Consider the following 18,817-nt stretch of genomic DNA (forward strand, 5'->3'; position numbering starts at 1 on the left):
CTGAAGGGATTTATTCTCCTGGAGGTAACAAAATGGTGTCCAGTGAAGGTTCCCATTCACAGAGTAGAAAGTAGAAAGTTCACAGTCAGTGAATACCTTACCTGCAAACCATTGTGGGTGACATTTTCTAACAATGCTTTTGGGTCTGTTACGCAACACTTGACATTTTACACTTTGTAACTAGTAAGTTTTTGCGTGTAATGCATAATGCCAGCATGTTCTTCTTATATCATGCCTTCAAGAATTCAAGAAGAAAAACTTACGATTCTGAATAAATTTACATTATTCAAGAAGGTATGTTTTAATGTAGCTAGACAGAAAATATCACCCATTTCTTCTGAAGCAACATCTGTGACTAAATCTCTCACAAACTTAACCGTTGTTAAAATAACAAACTCTGCTCTTTCCGGAAAACAATTTTGTTCTTCCCCTTCAGAGTGATAATGACAATTTCTGTGATACTCACTGGTGTTAGTTTTAAATTATGGTAAACTGTGTTTCAGCACCTTCATAGCAGTTTCCACCTCTCCAAAGCTTAGTATAGACACTGAATTCTTAACCTTTCTTCACCACACGCACACACCTCACACACATAAGATGCAGGTATAAGAGCAAGGTGGGTAAAAGGGATGTCAAAATGGTCAGATGTGACAATAACACACAGGACAAGGACAGAACAGAAAACACACTGGTCAGGAAAGAGTAGTGTCTGGGGTGCGTCTGTATAAGAAACTAGCAGGGTTGTCCTGGTGGTTGGAACAGTGGTGGAACAGACATAAAGAGGAAAGAACGAAGAGGAAGGAAAGGGAAAAGTAGGAACAGCAAAAAAACAAAACACAAAAAAACAAAACAGGAACCAAGACATTCAACTGAAGCACAAACCAACTGAGCTGAACAGAGGCCTGTGGTAAAATGGTCATTATACCTTCCCACTTAACATCTACTATTTCTTAGTGGAAAAGAGAGAATTACAACCATTTCTTAAAACTTTGCATTATTGTTTGATCACACCACTTCAGCAGTATTTTATCAGTTGTTTACATGTTCCTCTCCTCTTCTGCAAAGCTGATTCACTTAAATGCTAAAGCACGGCAAGCAATTGATGCATTAAAACATTGCGCTTTTTGTTGTTGGCTTTTAGTAACATTAATTTAGAAGGAAATGATGATCTTTGTGCTCAGGGATCAAAAGAGATCTGTATTATGACTCTGGCTTAACCCTCTGAACTTCAAAACTAGCTGGCAAGTTTTAAGGACAATGCTGCTTTTAAGAAATCATGGAAATTCAAGCCAAAAAATGTCAGAACAGAAAGAATCGTTGGATTTCTTGACACTTCTGAAACTAATGTGCAACAATCACATCTGAGCATGAAGCTGTAACATGCAACCATGAAGCTATTAATGACTTGACTATGACCAACACTCAGGAGACAAAAATCTAAGGACTTCTTTACTGAACTGGGCTGAACTGCAGGCTGTGTTTCCAACAGGTAGGAGACATTTAAAATGTAAGTAGTATGTAAAGCCAGCCATTTTTCCAATACCTGAGGGTACTTGTAAATGTTGACTCCAGGTTTGGGTTCTTGGACAAATACTGCAAATGTTGATTCCAGTTTTTTCAACTTTTGGCTAAATAGATAATAAAAGAAATTCAACTTCTTTTATCATTAATGGTAATTATTTTATCTACTACTAGCCAGTTGCTTTTATAGACATGTAGGACTTTATATTGCAGTGAGAAATAAGCTCACAGTTAGCAAAAAATGTGACAGGAGCAAGAAACGGCCAGAAGTTGCTTGGGGTTCAAAGAGTTGCCAAGGCCAATGCTATACTACATGAGGCCCTCATGTATGTTGGTTTGTATAAGTGGCTTTTCAGACAGCCTGGCAGCTTTAGTCTCCTAAATAAAATAATAACTGACTTTGGGCAACAATAAAAATTCTTGACCGGAATAATGCCAACCCAGATATATATGTAACCCTTGAAATCTAAAATGGATACAAACAGAATGTGCATATATTTGGCTTAGAATAAACCAAAATTTATTTACTGATCTATGGATCTATGGATTTTATCCACAAAATAAATGCTTGAAATAACAACTGTTAAATGTTATATGTTAAAGCCTGTAATTTATATACACTGAGGTTTTGAAAAAGTTTATTCAGATTACTTTTACAGGATATGTGCTGTAGTCATGGATCAGTTTTTTAGGAATAAAAACGACAGCGTATTTTTCTGTAAAGTTGGGTCTTGTTTCATCTTTGATCACAAACGCCCACAAAGTGAGCTTCACTAATGATACCAGAAATAGCAAGTAGCCTGAACACATCTTTCCAAAAAGCTGACTTTGGCTCTCAGTAATGAAGATGAGAACAGCAACAACAGAAAAAGCAAAGTTAGACAGTATGAGCAACACATAAAGTTACATAAATAATAATCCATAACAGAAAACTTTAATGGATGCCTTCTTAAAAACACCAATTAGAATCTTACATGACCAATCAGAAATCAATTTTTTCTTGCAGGTAGTTAAAAAAAAATACCAGAGGAAAGCATCCCTTGAAGCTTTGGTAATAATAATAATAATAATAATAATAATAATAATAATAATAATAATAATAATAATAATAATAATAATAATAATAATAATAATAATAATAATAACAATAATAATAATGAAAAAGTGGGCGTGTACCTGGGGCAGTGGGTGTGTCTCCCTGTGGGGTTGTCACGGGCGACCTGTTATAGCCAAAGGATGTGAAAAGTGGAAGCAGTGGCTGATGGGAATGTGGTGGAGGAGGAGGCGGTGGAGGCAGGATATGGATCTGATGGAACGTGGTGTCGTTGCCGTTGACTACCGCGTTGGCAGGGGCAACCGTCGCCGGGGGAACCAGCGGTATCTTTTGAAACTGTTGAGTGCAAATGACTGTGCTGGCCAAACCTAGATAACACCCACCGTGACGACACACACACAACCAGCCAACAGTGGACCACCGCCACGTAACAAACAAACGACAAAACAGAGAATTACACATAAGAAAAAGAAGGGAAAAAAAGAAAATTAAAAACAAAGACTGAAGTTACAACTCAAACCAAGAGAAAGAGGGAGGTGAAGCTGAGTTAAATGGCGGATGGGTAGAGTGACGGAGAGGACGAACAAATGTGGGTATTAGTGGAATGACAAGAGTGGAGAGTTGAAAGGGAAGTGATGCATGGTGAAAGTGGAGATGGTCTGAGGGTATAATAATCGAGAGTGACGCTTCTGTTGGAGTCACCCAGTCTTAATGTGTGAAATTAAAAATGCGAACTGCTTCTGAAAGTCCTGTTGCATGTTTGTAACTACTAGCGAACAACAATGTGCACAAGTAACATGTAAGGATGTCCCAGTCTTATCTCAAAGATCAGGACGTGGTCCAGTCAAGGAAGTTTAGTGATTGGTATCTGCAGAATCTAAGCCTGATCCTTTGTTTATGTCACACAGGGGTCATAAAGGGAGAGCACAGTTTGTGGGAGGACAATGGGGATGCTAACTTTGAATAATTTCCCTAATGAGTAATCAATTAATTGATACCACAGATTCAGCACAATAAACATTTGTCCTATAGCCAACAGACACATTATACGGACCACAAAGTCAACTCTGTTACATGTCATTGGGGTATTGAAATGTTGGCGTAGTCGTTCCCAGCTTGTTTTAAACACATGGGCCCCATTAATCATCATAAAAGACTTGGTCATGGTGCCTGCTGCTGGCTAGACCCCCACAATCCCCATAGAACTGACTGTAATCTGAGGGGTTTTTACTGTTAATACTATACTGTTGGTATAGTATTAACAGTGCATGTAAAGAATAAAAGTTTTTGCTGTCCTTTGGAGCCACGCTACACCCTATCCTCTCAACAAAATATTTTAGACATTACCCTATCAAAGGTTTACAGCAAGGTTTATGACCACCTACATAATATTAGGGAACAGGTTGAATGCAGAAATAATTTGTTTTCTTGATAAGTTACAGAGCTTGACTTATTAACTTTAATGTACTTGAAGTGTGTATTATCTAGGAAAATGATTTTAATCACTGTCAGCAGATACTAAATAATAAATGACGATAAAGAATTGGATCAGTGGCAAAAAATCTTGGTATGTTTGTGCAGCGATGTAATTTTACAGTTACATATTTAGCTTTTTATTCGTTCATGAGAGTCTTTTCTCACCCAGTGCTGCTGGTAGAGACACGCCCCCACATGAATGAAATTAATATCAATATGTCTTTTGTGTGAACATGCTAACATTGAGACTTGCTAAAATGTACTTAAAAGTGTAATGAGTAAACGTTTAGCATTTTATGGGTGCCAACTAGTTGGCAAGCACATTACATTTTACATAGGAGAAGTATTATTGTATGCTAACAAAGAGAGATATAGATTGATTAGAAGTTTTGAAATTAAATACTGGCATCAGTCCAAAATGAACACTGGCAGGCAGATAATGACTATAGCATGAAAGGTTTATATCCTGTTCTACTGTTTTGTTTTGTTTTTTTGGGGGGGGGGGGTTTGCCCAGTGAATGTGTACATTTGGAAAGTACTGTATTTTGTGTGTACACCTGCATCATTACAGGTGTACACGTTAAAGAGCCTATATGATGCTTTATGTGTTTTCCCCATTTTTTTTTAGTATGTTGTATGTAGCTTTTTTGTGCTTGTGAAAGACCTGCAGATTAACAAAACTCAAAGTACATGCTAAAGGGTGTTATCCTCACCCACAAAAAACACTGCTCCTTAAATGCTAAAATGTCTAGGCTTGCTTTCTGTTACTTATTTAGGTCACCACAGCCCATTTCAGATATGTGCTATGTGACATTACTGGCTTCATCAATCTGTCAAAGTGACAGCATTCTGTCATTTAGACAAAGGTCACTTTTCCATTCATGTTCCTCGTGGCTTTATTCAGACATATCAAACACAGAATGAGCAATTTCTTCACAATTTACCATTATTTCCTAACTACAGTTGCTCCTGTTAGGGCTATATCCCGCTATTTAGAAACCTGGGGTTATGGTACGTAGCCAATGTTGCCTTACTTTTGTTGGACCAACTTACCAATCAGAGCAGACTGGGCTCTTCAGGGGCTATAACCAAGTGTTTCAAACAGAAAATGAGAAGAAAAATTGTTCTCTGAACATTAAAGCATGTAAACATATTCTAGTAGACTCCACAAACAAAAGTACGAACTTGTAAGTGAGCATAACGTGGTTTCTTTAAGACTGCGCACACTGCTTTGCTTCTACAGTGTTCCCCAGAAAGTTACTGTACATTACATGTAGAAGGGAATGACTAGGGAGGAATTCTAGGAGAAAAGAATAATTAAAAATTGATGAATAAATGAAACTTCTCACTAGAACAGCTGCTGTAGCCCCCCAAGTGTATGTGTGAGTGTGTGGATGAGCCCTGGCAGTGATTAGTCAGTGTGGCTGTGCTAAGCCAAGTGGGAGTGCTCCAGCTGTTTTCTGTACTGTACACAGCTGCCGTGTACAGTATAATGCTGCTTGCAGCTGCTATATAATGGACTGTATGTAAAGACGGATGAAGCCACAATAGAACTTAGATGATGGAGCAGGTTCCGTCATGTCAAATGAACCACACAGCATGTAAAAGTAACATTATGACGATGAACTGTGACCGGATGAGACGGGATGGATGACATGAATGTCAAAGGTCAGTGATAATGTGTGATCACACAGAGAGACACTCATACAGACAGAGACAAAGAGACATACATTGTACTACAGAGAGACAGACAGATGGACAAACAGAACTACCAGAACGACACCAGTAGACAGTTAAAAACATCTGAGGCTCTTTGTGCACCTAAATGACAGGATGGATCTGAATGTTCTGTACGTCTCAACCAGGACATTAAAAGCCCACTGTGCTGATAAAAGATGGAGGTAGATGGTAGAGTAATGAGCAGTGACTGGTCAGCATGCCTATTCATTAATGAAGGTTTACATGATAAGGTATATCTTGATATTTTGGGAAAAGGCTCATTATTGTTGTTCATGCTGTAGGTTAGATGACAAAGTTCAGTACCACTCTCACATGCTAGCTAACACCAGTTTCTAGTGTTTTGGCCAATGGGCAGCTTCCTTTTTCTTCATCTTCTTCTTCTTCTTGTATCTGTCTCCAAGTTCTTCTTTTATGTCATTTATTCACACTGACTGACTTGCTGACAATTTTTTACCAGTCAGCTCGGTCACAGCTTTAACAGTAACTCCGACACACTCCCACATACACACACATAGCAGTATGAACACACCTGTGCGCTTGCTGATGACCTCTACCATGGTGGATGGGAAGTAGCCCACCCGGTCATTTCCTGTCCGGTTGTCATGGATGCAGCCTTTCCAGCGTCCGTCAGGGTGCTGCTCCAAAACCTGTCAGGTAAACATGGTTATAACGACAATATTAAACTACATTATACAATTAATTATAATAAAAAGCGCAAAAATGTGATGCATGGATCCAAAAATGATTAAAACAGAATGAAATAATAATTTAGTAGTTATTACAGGGTAGAGTTGGCAGTGAAAGAAAGGAAGGTTTTTAGCTTTGACTTAAAAGTGGTCGGAGACTGGGCTCATCTCACATCATGTTATTACTCCGCCAAGGAACGCGGCGGATTTACACGATGATCGGTGTATGTTTGTCTGTTTGTCTGTCTGTGCGCAACAAACTCAAAAACAGACCAACGGATTTGGATGAAATTTTCAGGGAAGGTCAGAAATGACACAAGGACCAACTGATTAGATTCAGGCAGTGATGCGGCTTAAAGTCTGGATTCACGGATTTGTTAAAGATTTCTGTATCATTGCCAGATAGCGGCACGGCGTCACTGTAACTATGACTACAAGTGAACAGTATGTCAGCTGCCTGCTGATGATCACATGATTGTGGTTTTACTACAAATCAACTGCTGAAGACTTATCGGGATTTATCCGTCTGAAATCATACAACGACTGAGCAGCCTTGGCGGAGTACTGCTCTCTGAGTGCTTTTCTTGTTTTAGATCTGTGATGCAGACAACAAAATGCTTCTTCTCCACATTTTCTTCTAACTCTTGGGATAGCCCAGGTTTCCAAAGAGTCATAAATGGTTCATATGTTACAGGAATGTCAGAGATGCATTTAATTGTTGAGCCACAAAGTGATTTATATACGAGTAGGAGGATTTTGAAATAAATTTTCTGATTTGCATGTCCCCACACTGTGTCTTTCAAGTTTCATCTCGAAATATCGTTCATTCTACCAAGCATGAGAGTGGTGTGATCAAAAATGGCCGTACAACATGTGTGACATCGCGCTATCACACACGTTTTTGTGATCACTGGCAGGTGTGCATTAGCATTAGCGATTTCACCGTGGACCACAAACTGGGGCAGAGAAGAAAACATCAAGTCCGTGTCAGTCGTGATGATGCAGCTTTTATGTGGAGGATCAGCACATCACATCACAGCGATGAGAGGTGCATCTGCAGCTATTAATGAGAGAAGAAACAGCAGCTTTCACAGTAGAAGAGCCTGCAGTCTTTAAAACGGGATGCAGTCAGAAACGCTGCAGGGGCACACTCGTTGTTTTCTTCAGTATTCATGTGGTTGCATGGATTTGTCCCTCAGAGTCAAACTGACTGAAAAGTTGTGCTTCAACATCTTGAGGTGTCAGGGAACATTAGGTGCAAACAAGCTGATAGCAGAAGGGTATGTACACCTGATCTAAAGTCACAACACAACAACAAAATCATGACTCTCCGCCCACCTACTCGCCAGATTTGGTTCATTGTCCATCCATCATCTATACACCACTTAATCCTCATTAGGGTCGCAGGGGGCTGGAGTCTATTCCAGCTGACTTAGGGCAAAGAATCACACTCACATTCATACCTGCGGACAATTCAGAATCACTAATTAACCTCAGCATGTCTTTGGACTGTGGGAGGAAGCCAGAGAAAACCCACTCATGCTCAGGTAGAACATGCAAACTCCATGCATAAATATCCCAGGCCGGGACGTGAACTGGTCATCTTCTATCTGCAAGGCAACAATGCTAACCATCGAGCTACTGTGCAGCCCTTGGTTCGTTGTGAATCCCTTAAAATGAAATTGAAGTGAAAGAGTTTCCGTTTTGACACAGTGGTGGAGATTCCCCGTTTGTTGCATTCTGTACTTCATGCACTTACAGAACAGGACTTCCAGGTAGTGATATAAGCGCAGCAAAAGCACTGAGAGTAGATTATCACTGCATAAGAAAATCTCTTCAATGAGGACGGGAGCCAAATTTAAACCAGGTACACTCTGAACTTTTTGATTACACCTCATATGACATGTCACTAATGTCTTATATATTCCGTTAAAAACAAGACTTGGGAACTGATATGGTTGGTTAAGAAAACACAGTTCAACTGTACACATTTGAAAGAATTTGACCACTGATATTGTGATAGAACATTTCTGAATGGCTAGCTGGCGATTTATTGTCACATTTTTTTACAGTTATTTAAACAGAATCTTAACCAACTGTAATAAATGAACCTGGTTTGTCCTTTTTGCTCAGTGGAAAACAGAAATAAATAAGAAGATGGTCTTTTCTCATATTTTATGGGTCTCTAGACACACTGGGTAATTACATTCAAACACAATAAAAACTAGATTTTGCATTATATGTCCCTTTAGTTTGGGAATACATAAATTAAATAAAGATTAACTGCACATTATTCACAGCTACTTTTAAGCTTTCCAAAGTGGAAAATAGTTTCCTATCAAACAGAAAATCTAAAACTGCGCTTGGTGCTGTCTTAAATCCCCTGAGTCAGTTAGCAGCAATTCCAAATTCATTCAGACCCTGAAGGAAGAAAGCACAGCTTGCTCTCCTTACTACTGTAATAAACACCCAAAGGCTGCATAAATGCTCATAAATATTCATGAATGGTGGGAAGATTGCAATGAAGCAAGTGTGTGCATATTTCTGTAAAACATATTCTTAGTAAATGAGAGGTAGTCAAGCCACTCATTCTTATTTTTTTTATCTATAATCTGACCGAAAATGGAGCGAAAATTCTCCGGCTACCTGGTAGCACGTTACAAACCGGACAGCTTTCAAAGCTACGCTAAGTAAATCTACGAGCTTCTAAATGATCCAATCTTCTAATCATTCCAAGACTTCGGCAAGCTGCTTCCTCTGTGACAAATATATATAATACTCCAGCTTCCTCCCACAGTCCAAAAACATGCTGGGGTTAATTGGTAACTCTAAATTGTCCGTAGGTGTGAATGTGAGTGTGATTGTTTGTCTCTATGTGTTTCCCTGTGATAGACTGGTGACCTGTCCAGGTGTCCCCTGACTTTGCCCTAAGTCAGCTGGGATAGACTCCCCTGTGACCCTAATGAGGATTAAGTGGGTAAGTGAAAATGGATGGATGGATGAATTAGTACTGCATCGTGAGCCTTTCAGTTAAGAAGTCATTTTCCTCTCTCTCAGATTGTTCTATTATAATGTTTTCGGATGCCTGAAGATGTAAAACTATTGTGTGTGTGTGTGTGTGTGTGTGTGTGTGTGTGTGTGTGTGTGTGTGTGTGTCTGTGTGTGTGTGTGTCTGTGTGTCTGTTACCGTAATAACATCTCCTGCTTTGATGTTGAGGCTGGTCAGGTCGTAGTTGTTGCAGTAATCTTTCAGAGCTCGAACCTGCAGGGCTGCTGACGCATCTGAGAGGCACAAAGAGACAGTCAGTTATAACGAGCGACACAGCTGATATATATTCATTCAGAATTCACACCATACTGTGGAAAAAAGTGTCCATTATTTCCAATGTTAAATCATTTTGTTATCATTATCATATATCTCATTTTTTTTGTGCAGCGTCAACTAAAGAAACTCATTTCTTTATATGAGCTAGACGACAACAGACCCCCTTATCATCTCTGTCTGTACTCACTTCATGTTTTATTCTGTTGACAGTTGCTTTAATGCTTCTTGGTTAATTTTACTTCCTCTCTTGGTTTAGTTTACCTGCAGTTTTCATTCATCACCTCTGTTCAATTAGCAAATTACTTACAGAACTGTACATACTCCTAGCAGATCTTCTTCTGTCTGCCTGATTGTGCTCTGTGTAGTGGAATATTCTTGCCATTACTCGTGATATTTTTTGTGACTCCTCATTTATGACGATTATTCCAGACTCCTATTTTTGTCTGAGCGCCTATGAGTCTTGATGTGTCGTGTATTTTTAGACTGTCTCTGCTTTTGGCCTTTTTGCCTGCTCCTTGTGTGTACAGGTTGATTCTAAGATTAGCTTAGCTTTTAGCACGATGTCTAAATTTGTTGACTATGGCCTGATCCCAATCTCCACCCTATAACCTAAGCAGAGAACCTTCACAGACTGAACACATACAAAGTAGTGATGCTGTGCTTGAATGTGTGAGTATCTGAGGCATTTAAATGTTAGAAAAAGGAGGAATGGGACACATAACTGTGACAGTGCACGTTGCTTGGAAACAACATCTCCATGGTTGAGCCAAAAAAGTTAATTTTGGACTCGTCTTTTCATTGCAGTTTGATCAGCTGCTCTGTTTGTTGATCACTCAACAGTGTTTATAGATTTCACAAACAACCAGAAGTTGGAAAAGCCACGAATATCTGTAAAATACAAGCAACCATGCAATAAATAACCACAACAGTGAGCGGCCACATGTTGTCACTACTAGATACACATCTTAGCAGCATCCATGCTTGGTTTGTGCACATTTATTTTGTAGGAGGCAGGCCAACACGTTTATATTGTACATCACCAATTTTGTTTTGAACTATGGGCAAGTCCATGAAAAGTCTGCAGACATGCATAGAAAGGGCGCACATTAGCATAGAAAAATCATCATCAGAAACTCTTTTGCACTTGATAGTTTGACAATGGAACTGCCCTAAACCCTAATGTACCCCCAGCAGGAACCCACCTCAGAGTCCATGAGTCCCTAAATGTGGAGATAGAGATTGGGCCATTTAACAGAGTCTGGCTAGCTATTGCACCCATTTCCGTTTTTGTGCTAAGCTAAGCTAACTGACTGCTGGCAATGGGTTCTTATTTACCATTATTTATCTCATCTTATTTATCGTCAAGACAAAAATGAGTTTAATTCCCAAAATGCTGAACTATTCTTTAAATGTAGCACTCAATTGTTCTTTACTCATCCGTCCATCCGTCCGTCCGTCTATCCATCCATCCATCCATCCATCCATTGAATCTATTTACTCATTCATCCATCCATCCATGCATCATCCATCCCTCCATTTACTTATCCATCCATCCATCCATCCATCCATCCATCCATCCATCCATCCATTGAATCTATTTACTCATTCATCCATCCATCCATGCATCATCCATCCCTCCATTTACTTATCCATCCATCCATCCATCCATCCATCCATCCATTGAATCTATTTACTCATCCATCCATCATCCATCCATCATCCATCCATCTATTCATCCATCTGTCCATCCATCCATCCATCCATCCATCCATCCATCCATCCATCCATCCATCATTCATCCATCCATCCATCCATCCGTCCATTGAATCTATTTACTCATCCATCTATCATCCATCCATCCATTTATTCATCCATCCATCCATCCATCCGTCAATCCATCCATCCATCCATCCATCCATCAATCCGTCCGTCGAATCCATCCATCCATCCATCCATCCATCGTACCCCTCAGCAGCTGTTTGATCTCTCTGCTGGCTTGCGTTGCAGTGAACTGGTAGACGATGTCCAGCGCAGTCTGACTGTAAGTGTTTCTCACAGTAGCATTGATTCCACTCTGCAGAACAGAAACAAAGGTTGTTTTTTTTACTTGGGCTTCATAATTTAATTAGCTATTAATTTTTAATACACACAGCGAGTGTCAATTTTCAACTAACTTGTCGTTATTATATTATCTGACCAATTATTACATTACACCCCATGCACTTGTTCAAACAAGAAAAATCAAAACGCGCCATATCCAGTTACTTTAAACTCATAAATCAGAGTCTCTATATGCTGATTAAACACCTCAGGGATGTGATAATTTACCATCATGACGTCAACAGAAAATAACCCATATCCCCTGTGGCTCCTTTGCTAATTACGACTACATGCTATTTTTCAGCCTGAGAACAGAGGAGCGATATCCCACTCAGATCTGTAGCATCAAATGTAGGCCAAATGAACAAAGATGAATTCAGTCTGAAGGCGCTGCAGGGCAAAACCTTTCGCAGCTGGGGATCTCAATGACAAAGTTAGTTTCTTACACTGGAGCAAACGTATTCATTAAAACATATTGCCTCCTTTGTTTTCATACACTTCGCGGCATTTTAATGTCAGCAGCATAAACGGGTGATTTGCATCATCTCCCTCTTGCTGTGTAGCACGTGGTGTTGATGGGGTTTTCCATTTCTTTTCATAAACAGGCAATAGGCCTGAAAGGCCTCACTGCATTTAGAACATCTAATACTTCCCAAGGAATTCTGACAATATATTCATTGATATGTTCATAATGTGGGCTGTCAACAGGAGTAGCAGAGTAAAACATCTTACTGAAGAACCAATATCATATTAACATTTTTATTTTTTTCATGTTACATGAGCAGGGTTATGTCTCAAGTATTTTTTTTTTTATATTTGACATATTTTCATGTTGTAGATTTATTGTAAAGTTTAATATAAAAACAGCTACAGCTCATTTGGGTAGAGGGTTTATGTGCTGCTATTATAGTGTGATGAATAATAATTTACCACAATAGTTAGAAATCATTTAAATCTCATCTACTCCCTCTCCAAAATCCCGATTCAAAGATACAAGCTGCTAATGTGGATCGAGGCTAAAGGCAATTTGAAAGTACCTTGAAATGCAAGGCAACCGAAAAAAAAGCATTGGTTAAATTTGGTTCTACTGGTAACTGTGTTGGTGTTCTTTTTGGAAAAATAAGATTTGAAGGCTTCTATAGAACGCTGATGTCTGCTGTGTGGCCGCTGACTGACAGCTCTGACTGACAGTTGGTTTACTCGCTGCTTTCACCTGTTCTGGTGCCGTCTCAGAGTTCTGAAGCTTCTGTTTAAAGGATAAACAGAGATTTGTCTACCGTCTCGCAGTTCTTATGGATCAGGAGATGCACTAACAAAACCTTCACTTGATGTTCTACTGATTTTGATGGTTGTTGCTGTGATTTCAGCTTTGTTAGCACAACGTGACTGAATTAGGAAAAGTAAGCCCTGGTGCAGCATGTTCCACAGTGCTCAACGCAACTTCCTATACAAAAGATTCAAAAAGTGGTGCCAACCAAAGCAGCTGCTAGTCTGGGCTCCAGCTGAAACCAAGAGGTGACGTCACACTTCACTATGTTCATGTTTAAACACCACTTTTGCTTTCACATTACCCCTGTGTAAATGACATAGTGAGTTGGCTTCAAAAGTAGTTGCGATGCCACAAAAACCTGCTTTTTACACTGAGATTTAAGGTGAGCAAAAAAATCTACCTTTGCATGTACACTTTTTTCCAGTATTGGTAACACCTGTGGGCCCTTGTTGTACATACTGATTCCAGTTTATAAAATTTTGTAAAGTAAATAAATAAATTCAATGGTTCTTTTATAATGTATAGCATTCTAACTTTGTTACAGACAACATTTTTGACTTCTCTCTACTTCTAGCTATAGTTGCTGTTTCCATAGAGGTTCAAGACTTTATACTGGAGTGAAAAATTAGCAGATTTTGGAGCAGTTCTACAGATTTAGGTCCTGAGAGCTCCTCTAGCCAGGAATTCTTGGTAGGCACCATTTGATAGCTCTGGTCAGGGATTTCAATCCGGTCTGCAGTTCAAACGTGGGTAATTTTTATCCACTGCCACAGTAATAATTACATCTGTAATTAAACTCTTTTCACAAATTCATTGTTATTCATTGTCCTCTTATATTTTAAATCCCTCTTCACCGTTTTGTTTTTTGACCGTAGTGAAGACAACAACATATGTTTGCCCTTGAACAATGTCTATACCTTATTCATGCAAGTCTGCAGTAAGTTAGACTGAAACCATCCTCTTCAGCTGGAATGTTTTCAGTAAAGTTCCTCTTACCTCCAGCAGGAGTCTCACTGCATCGGTCTTCCCACAGAGGGCAGCTTCATGCAGGGCAGTGCCTGCTTTGGTCTGCCTGTTGATGTCGATGCCGGCCTGGATCAGCAGCCTGCCAGTGGAGGGCAGAGGGCGGGACAGAGAGAGTAAGTAAAGGAAGGAAGTTGGAAGAGATAAAAGAGCAAGTAGGAAGCGAGTCATAGAGAGAGAGAAATTAATGAGTGTGAAAAATAGCACAGGAGACAGTAAGAGGGAAGGAGGAGGTGAGGAAGTGGAGTGAGGTGTCAGGAGGAACAAAGATGCAGACATGTAAGGATGCAGGAAGAAGAGGATACGAAGACAAAAGGAGGGAAGAAGTTTTGCTTTTAAATTGAACATTATAATTTTAAATACGTACTGCTGGGCAGGTAGGAAAAGGGAAACACTTGACTTGCTAAATTTACTTCAAGTCAGGTATGCGAGCCAGAAGTCAAGGTAAATAGAGACAAAGAAATCACCAATGTGTTTAAAAGTATATTTACTCAAGTATTGTACTTATCACAGTTTTGAGGTACTTGTACTTGAGTATTTCCAATTAATTTGACTGGACACTGAAGGGGTTCAACCTGTTCTACACAATAGTTACTGGACACTTCACACAACCAGATTTTAATTGAAGTTTATAAGACATAATGCAATATTCCTCCTTCAAAAGGTGTAAAAGTACATTTTATTAATAATACTTCTGCAGCTTTTCTTATTTTGAATGCGGGGATTTTCACCATTTTCGGTAAACATGAGGGGTGGTATTAATAGCTTTGGGGTCATTCCATGTCATCTCCCGGCTCATGTAAAGGTTTTTCTTGAAAAAATTCTTCTGACAACTTCTATTAAGTTAATGGAACTTGCAAAATCCCAACCCTCTGATCTGGATGTTTTATTTAGTTATGAAATGAGTTAAAGCGACTGGACACACTAACTTCCTGGAGTCTCAGCTGGTTGACTCACAGCTGCTCAGAGCCAAGAACTCATCATCACGCAATCTCCCAAACAACAGTGAATTGTAATTTTGACACAGACTAATGCTTCAAAGGGCTCAGAGAGGAAAAAGAAAAATGTGTTTGGCCTGACCTTTGCGTGCTAATACATTTTAGATCATTGGCATGTTAATATTCATATTGTGAAAACATTAGCATTTAGCTCACTGGTCCTGAGCCTGTAGGAAGGCTGTAGACAAATACTGCCCGTCCAAAAAAAGCCGCACTCTATTATTTTGTTGGACCATCTTTAGCTTTGACTATGGCACTCATTTGCTGTGGCATTATTTCAATAAGCTTCTGCAATGTCACAGCATTTATTTCTGTCCAGAGATGCATAAATTTTTCACCAAGATCTTATATTGATGATGGGAGAGTCGGACCACTGCACAAAGTCTTCTCCAGAACATCCCAAAGATTCTCAGTAGGGCTGAGGTCTGGACTCTGTGGAGGACAATCCATCTCATGCTCCCTGATCCACTCATTCTCAGTGTGACCCCATGAATCCTGGCATCGTCATCTTGGAACATGAAGAAAACCTCCACTGATGTAAAGACTTGGTCATTCAGTATCTTCAGGTAGTCAGCTGACCTCATTCTTTGGGAACATAACGTTGCTGAACCTGACCAACCCCAGATCATAACTCTAACCCCCACAGGCTGGTAGACACTAGCCATGATGAGTTCATCACTTCATCTGCCTCTCTTCTTACCCTGATACCCCCATCACTCTGGAACAGGGCAAATATGGACTGTAGAAGAGAGCAAGAGTCAGTTCCTTCATTGTCATGCAGGAAGTAGTAGCTCAAACAGTTTTTTCATCGAATATCCTTCTATTTTGCTAGATGAAGTTGCCGCTAGCTCGCAGTGCCATGACCTTCTTCCTTTGCTCCAGAGTCCAATCTTTATGCTCCCTAGCAAGTTGAAGCCTTTTTTTCTGATTAGCCTCACTGATCAGTGATTTTCTTCAGCTACAGCTGTTTAGTCCCCATTCTTCAAGTTTCCTTCACATTGTGCATGTGGAAATGCTCTTATTTTCACTATTAAATATATCCATGAGTTCTACTCTTGATTTTCCACTATCATCGAAGAGTTTGTTCCTTGAAGATGATGGTTCTCCACTATCCTTCAGGTTTTAATAATGCGTTGGATGGTTCTTAACCTGATTTTAGTAGTTTCATCTCCTTAGTTGTTTTCTTTGCTTGATGCAGGCCAATAATTTGACCCTTCTGAGACAGATTAACATAATTTCCATGACCACAGGATATGTCTTCCAACATGGTTGTTTAAGAAATGAGAAGCTCCTCACTGCATCAGCTAGAGTTAAATAAGTTGCTGCAGCTGAAACGTGTTCATCACTGCAGTAATTATCCAATGGCAGGCTCTTAGCAATTAGCTCAGTCAAATTCAAGTGAAGACTTGTTTTTTGGACTGTATATGCTGCTCTGACTGCAAAGGTCACACTTGTTTGCAGCATCACTTCATTGTTTGTGTAGGATTCACAGATAATAAGTGCATAATATCATCAGCTTTACCCATAAAATAACACTGTCAGAGAAAAGTTCGACCAGAAAAACTCTACCGAACACATTTAATTTTCCTGTTACTTAGCGTGAGTGTGTATCTGTGTGTGTGTGTGTGTGTGTGTGTGTGTGTGTGTGTGTGTGTCTTCCACAGACTGCTGGCCATAGCAAATGAGCATCATTTATCAGTGTCACTTGGAGAGAGGAACGCTCTGCTCTATCAGCTTTGACAGCCTTTATTCTCCCACTCTGTCCTAAACTCCATTTCTCTCTCTATCTTTGTATTTTTCTGCCTTCCTCTGTGCTGCTCTCTCCTTCTTATCAGCCCTCCGTTGCAGTCCTCTCTCATCTTTCACTGTCTCTCTGCTTCTTCCCTTCGTCGCCGACACACACATATCGCCCGGACTAACTTTAAAAACAGTTGAGAGCGACTAGAGGAAAAATGGACTTTGCGGTGTGTGTTTATTCGCCTTGGCACGCCGTTCCGCCGGGATCTTTTGTTGCCCGAGTTTGTGCTGAATGCTGACATCACCACGGCAACGAAAGCCACTTTGCTGTGATGCGGTTTTGAGAAAAACATAAACAAAAATTAGACTGCGGAGGCCCAGCTGAGAGCAGCTTGTAATGACTTGACATTCAGCGTGACAGAGCGGATCTGCAGTCGCATCAGCTGCCTCCAAAATGTATTTAGAAGTACGTGACGGATGCATCACTGGATGGCAACACATTTGTTTTTATTCCTTCAGCATATTGGATCCCACTGTTCCCCCGTCATGTGGCACATCTGCTTCATCTCAGGGGGATATTTAAACTCAGTGATTCATTAGGCATGGTGTGTGCGTACCTGATGATGTCTATGTGTCCGTTCTTTGCAGCCAGGTGGAGTGGAGACGTCCCATTGGGGTCAGTGGTGTCTCCTTTTTTGGGCTCCAGCAAAGCAGCACACATATTACTAGACAGCAACAACTGGACCACCTGCACACATATACGCAAAGAGAACATCAGCAACACATCTTCCTGTGGATGCAGTTTCAAATAACGAGTGAAAAGATAACTTCTTACCCCAACTCTGCCGAACTCACAGGCCAGATCCAGAGGTGTTTTCCCTGCGTTGTCCACGATGCACGGGTTGGACTGATGCTGCAGAAGCATCTCAGACTAGAAAGACACAAACACAAAAGACACATCAGATCCATCCATATGTTGAAAGGAAGCCTGGAAAGAGCAGCAGACGAACACATGTAGACAAACATGTAGTCTTTCTCCCAGGAGATAGAGAGTAAAACTGGCAGATGACATTTACAACTACGCTATTTACTAAAAATATTGGAAAAGGGCATGTGTCCCTTGTTTAATGTAGTTTTATCAGTGCTTTATGGAAGACTAAACTTCTACGCTGGAAAAAATGCTCCTCTCAAAACAAGAAAAATAAAACGTATTTCGAAGAGCTTTTACCTTGGAATAAGTGAAAAAAATCTGCCAATAGAACAAGTGAAAAAAATGGCTTAGTCAGACTTCTTGAAAAAAGATATGATATTTAGAATATTGAGATCTTAAAATTAGCTGGGAAAACTTATTTTAAGCTATATTTTACCACTGTCAAGCTTAGGTGTCTTAAAATAAGCCAGATATGCTAAAAAATAGTAGTTTTCCACTCAAAAATAGATTTTTGACTCCTAATTTGAGATGTATTAAACTTATTTTGAGTTTTCTTGTAAAATTCAACTCAAAACAAGATAATTTCAAGATTGTTTGACTTAACAAGATATTTAAGATGCATTGTCTTAAAACAAGTCCCTCCATCTTGCTGAAATGTCACTCGTTAAGTTAATTTATCTCAAATCAAGTGGGATGAGACATTTTTTACATATTTGCTATATTACGTTACAGTTTTGTTAGCTTGCTAACTGGTTAGCCTCAGTGGCGCTCTTTGCCAACAGTAATATCTGTGTTGTTTTCATGACTTAAAGACGATGTTCCAACATGAACACCTCTCATTTTATGTATTCATTTTGTATGTTTATGTATTCCAGTGTTCTCTCTACATGCAGTACAGCTCAGAGAACAGCTAAACATGCATTTCTTTGGACTTTGGAAACCAAACACAAAGGTCC

At 39.7% G+C, this 18,817-nt stretch overlaps 1 protein-coding gene across 10 annotated transcripts in view; it reads right to left on the minus strand.

Moving 5' to 3' along the window:
- Positions 1-18,817, minus strand: part of caskin1 (CASK interacting protein 1) — a 130,813-nt gene that overhangs the window by 21,779 nt on the left and 90,217 nt on the right. For 7 of the 10 annotated variants that reach the window (XM_055005029.1, XM_055005033.1, XM_055005034.1 and 4 more), the window contains exons 5-11: positions 17,766-17,861; positions 17,548-17,678; positions 14,169-14,277; positions 11,768-11,876; positions 9,665-9,759; positions 6,321-6,438; positions 2,698-2,943 (exon numbers count right to left, since the gene is read on the minus strand). In XM_055005029.1, coding sequence (XP_054861004.1) covers positions 2,698-2,943; positions 6,321-6,438; positions 9,665-9,759; positions 11,768-11,876; positions 14,169-14,277; positions 17,548-17,678; positions 17,766-17,861 — 904 coding nt within the window. The remainder of the gene's footprint in view (positions 1-2,697; positions 2,944-6,320; positions 6,439-9,664; positions 9,760-11,767; positions 11,877-14,168; positions 14,278-17,547; positions 17,679-17,765; positions 17,862-18,817) is intronic. The other 3 variants (XM_055005037.1, XM_055005035.1, XM_055005036.1) reach the window with 1 other exon arrangement.

Source organism: Amphiprion ocellaris, chromosome 19, assembly GCF_022539595.1.
Source record: "Amphiprion ocellaris isolate individual 3 ecotype Okinawa chromosome 19, ASM2253959v1, whole genome shotgun sequence".
Taxonomy (NCBI): domain Eukaryota; kingdom Metazoa; phylum Chordata; class Actinopteri; family Pomacentridae; genus Amphiprion; species Amphiprion ocellaris.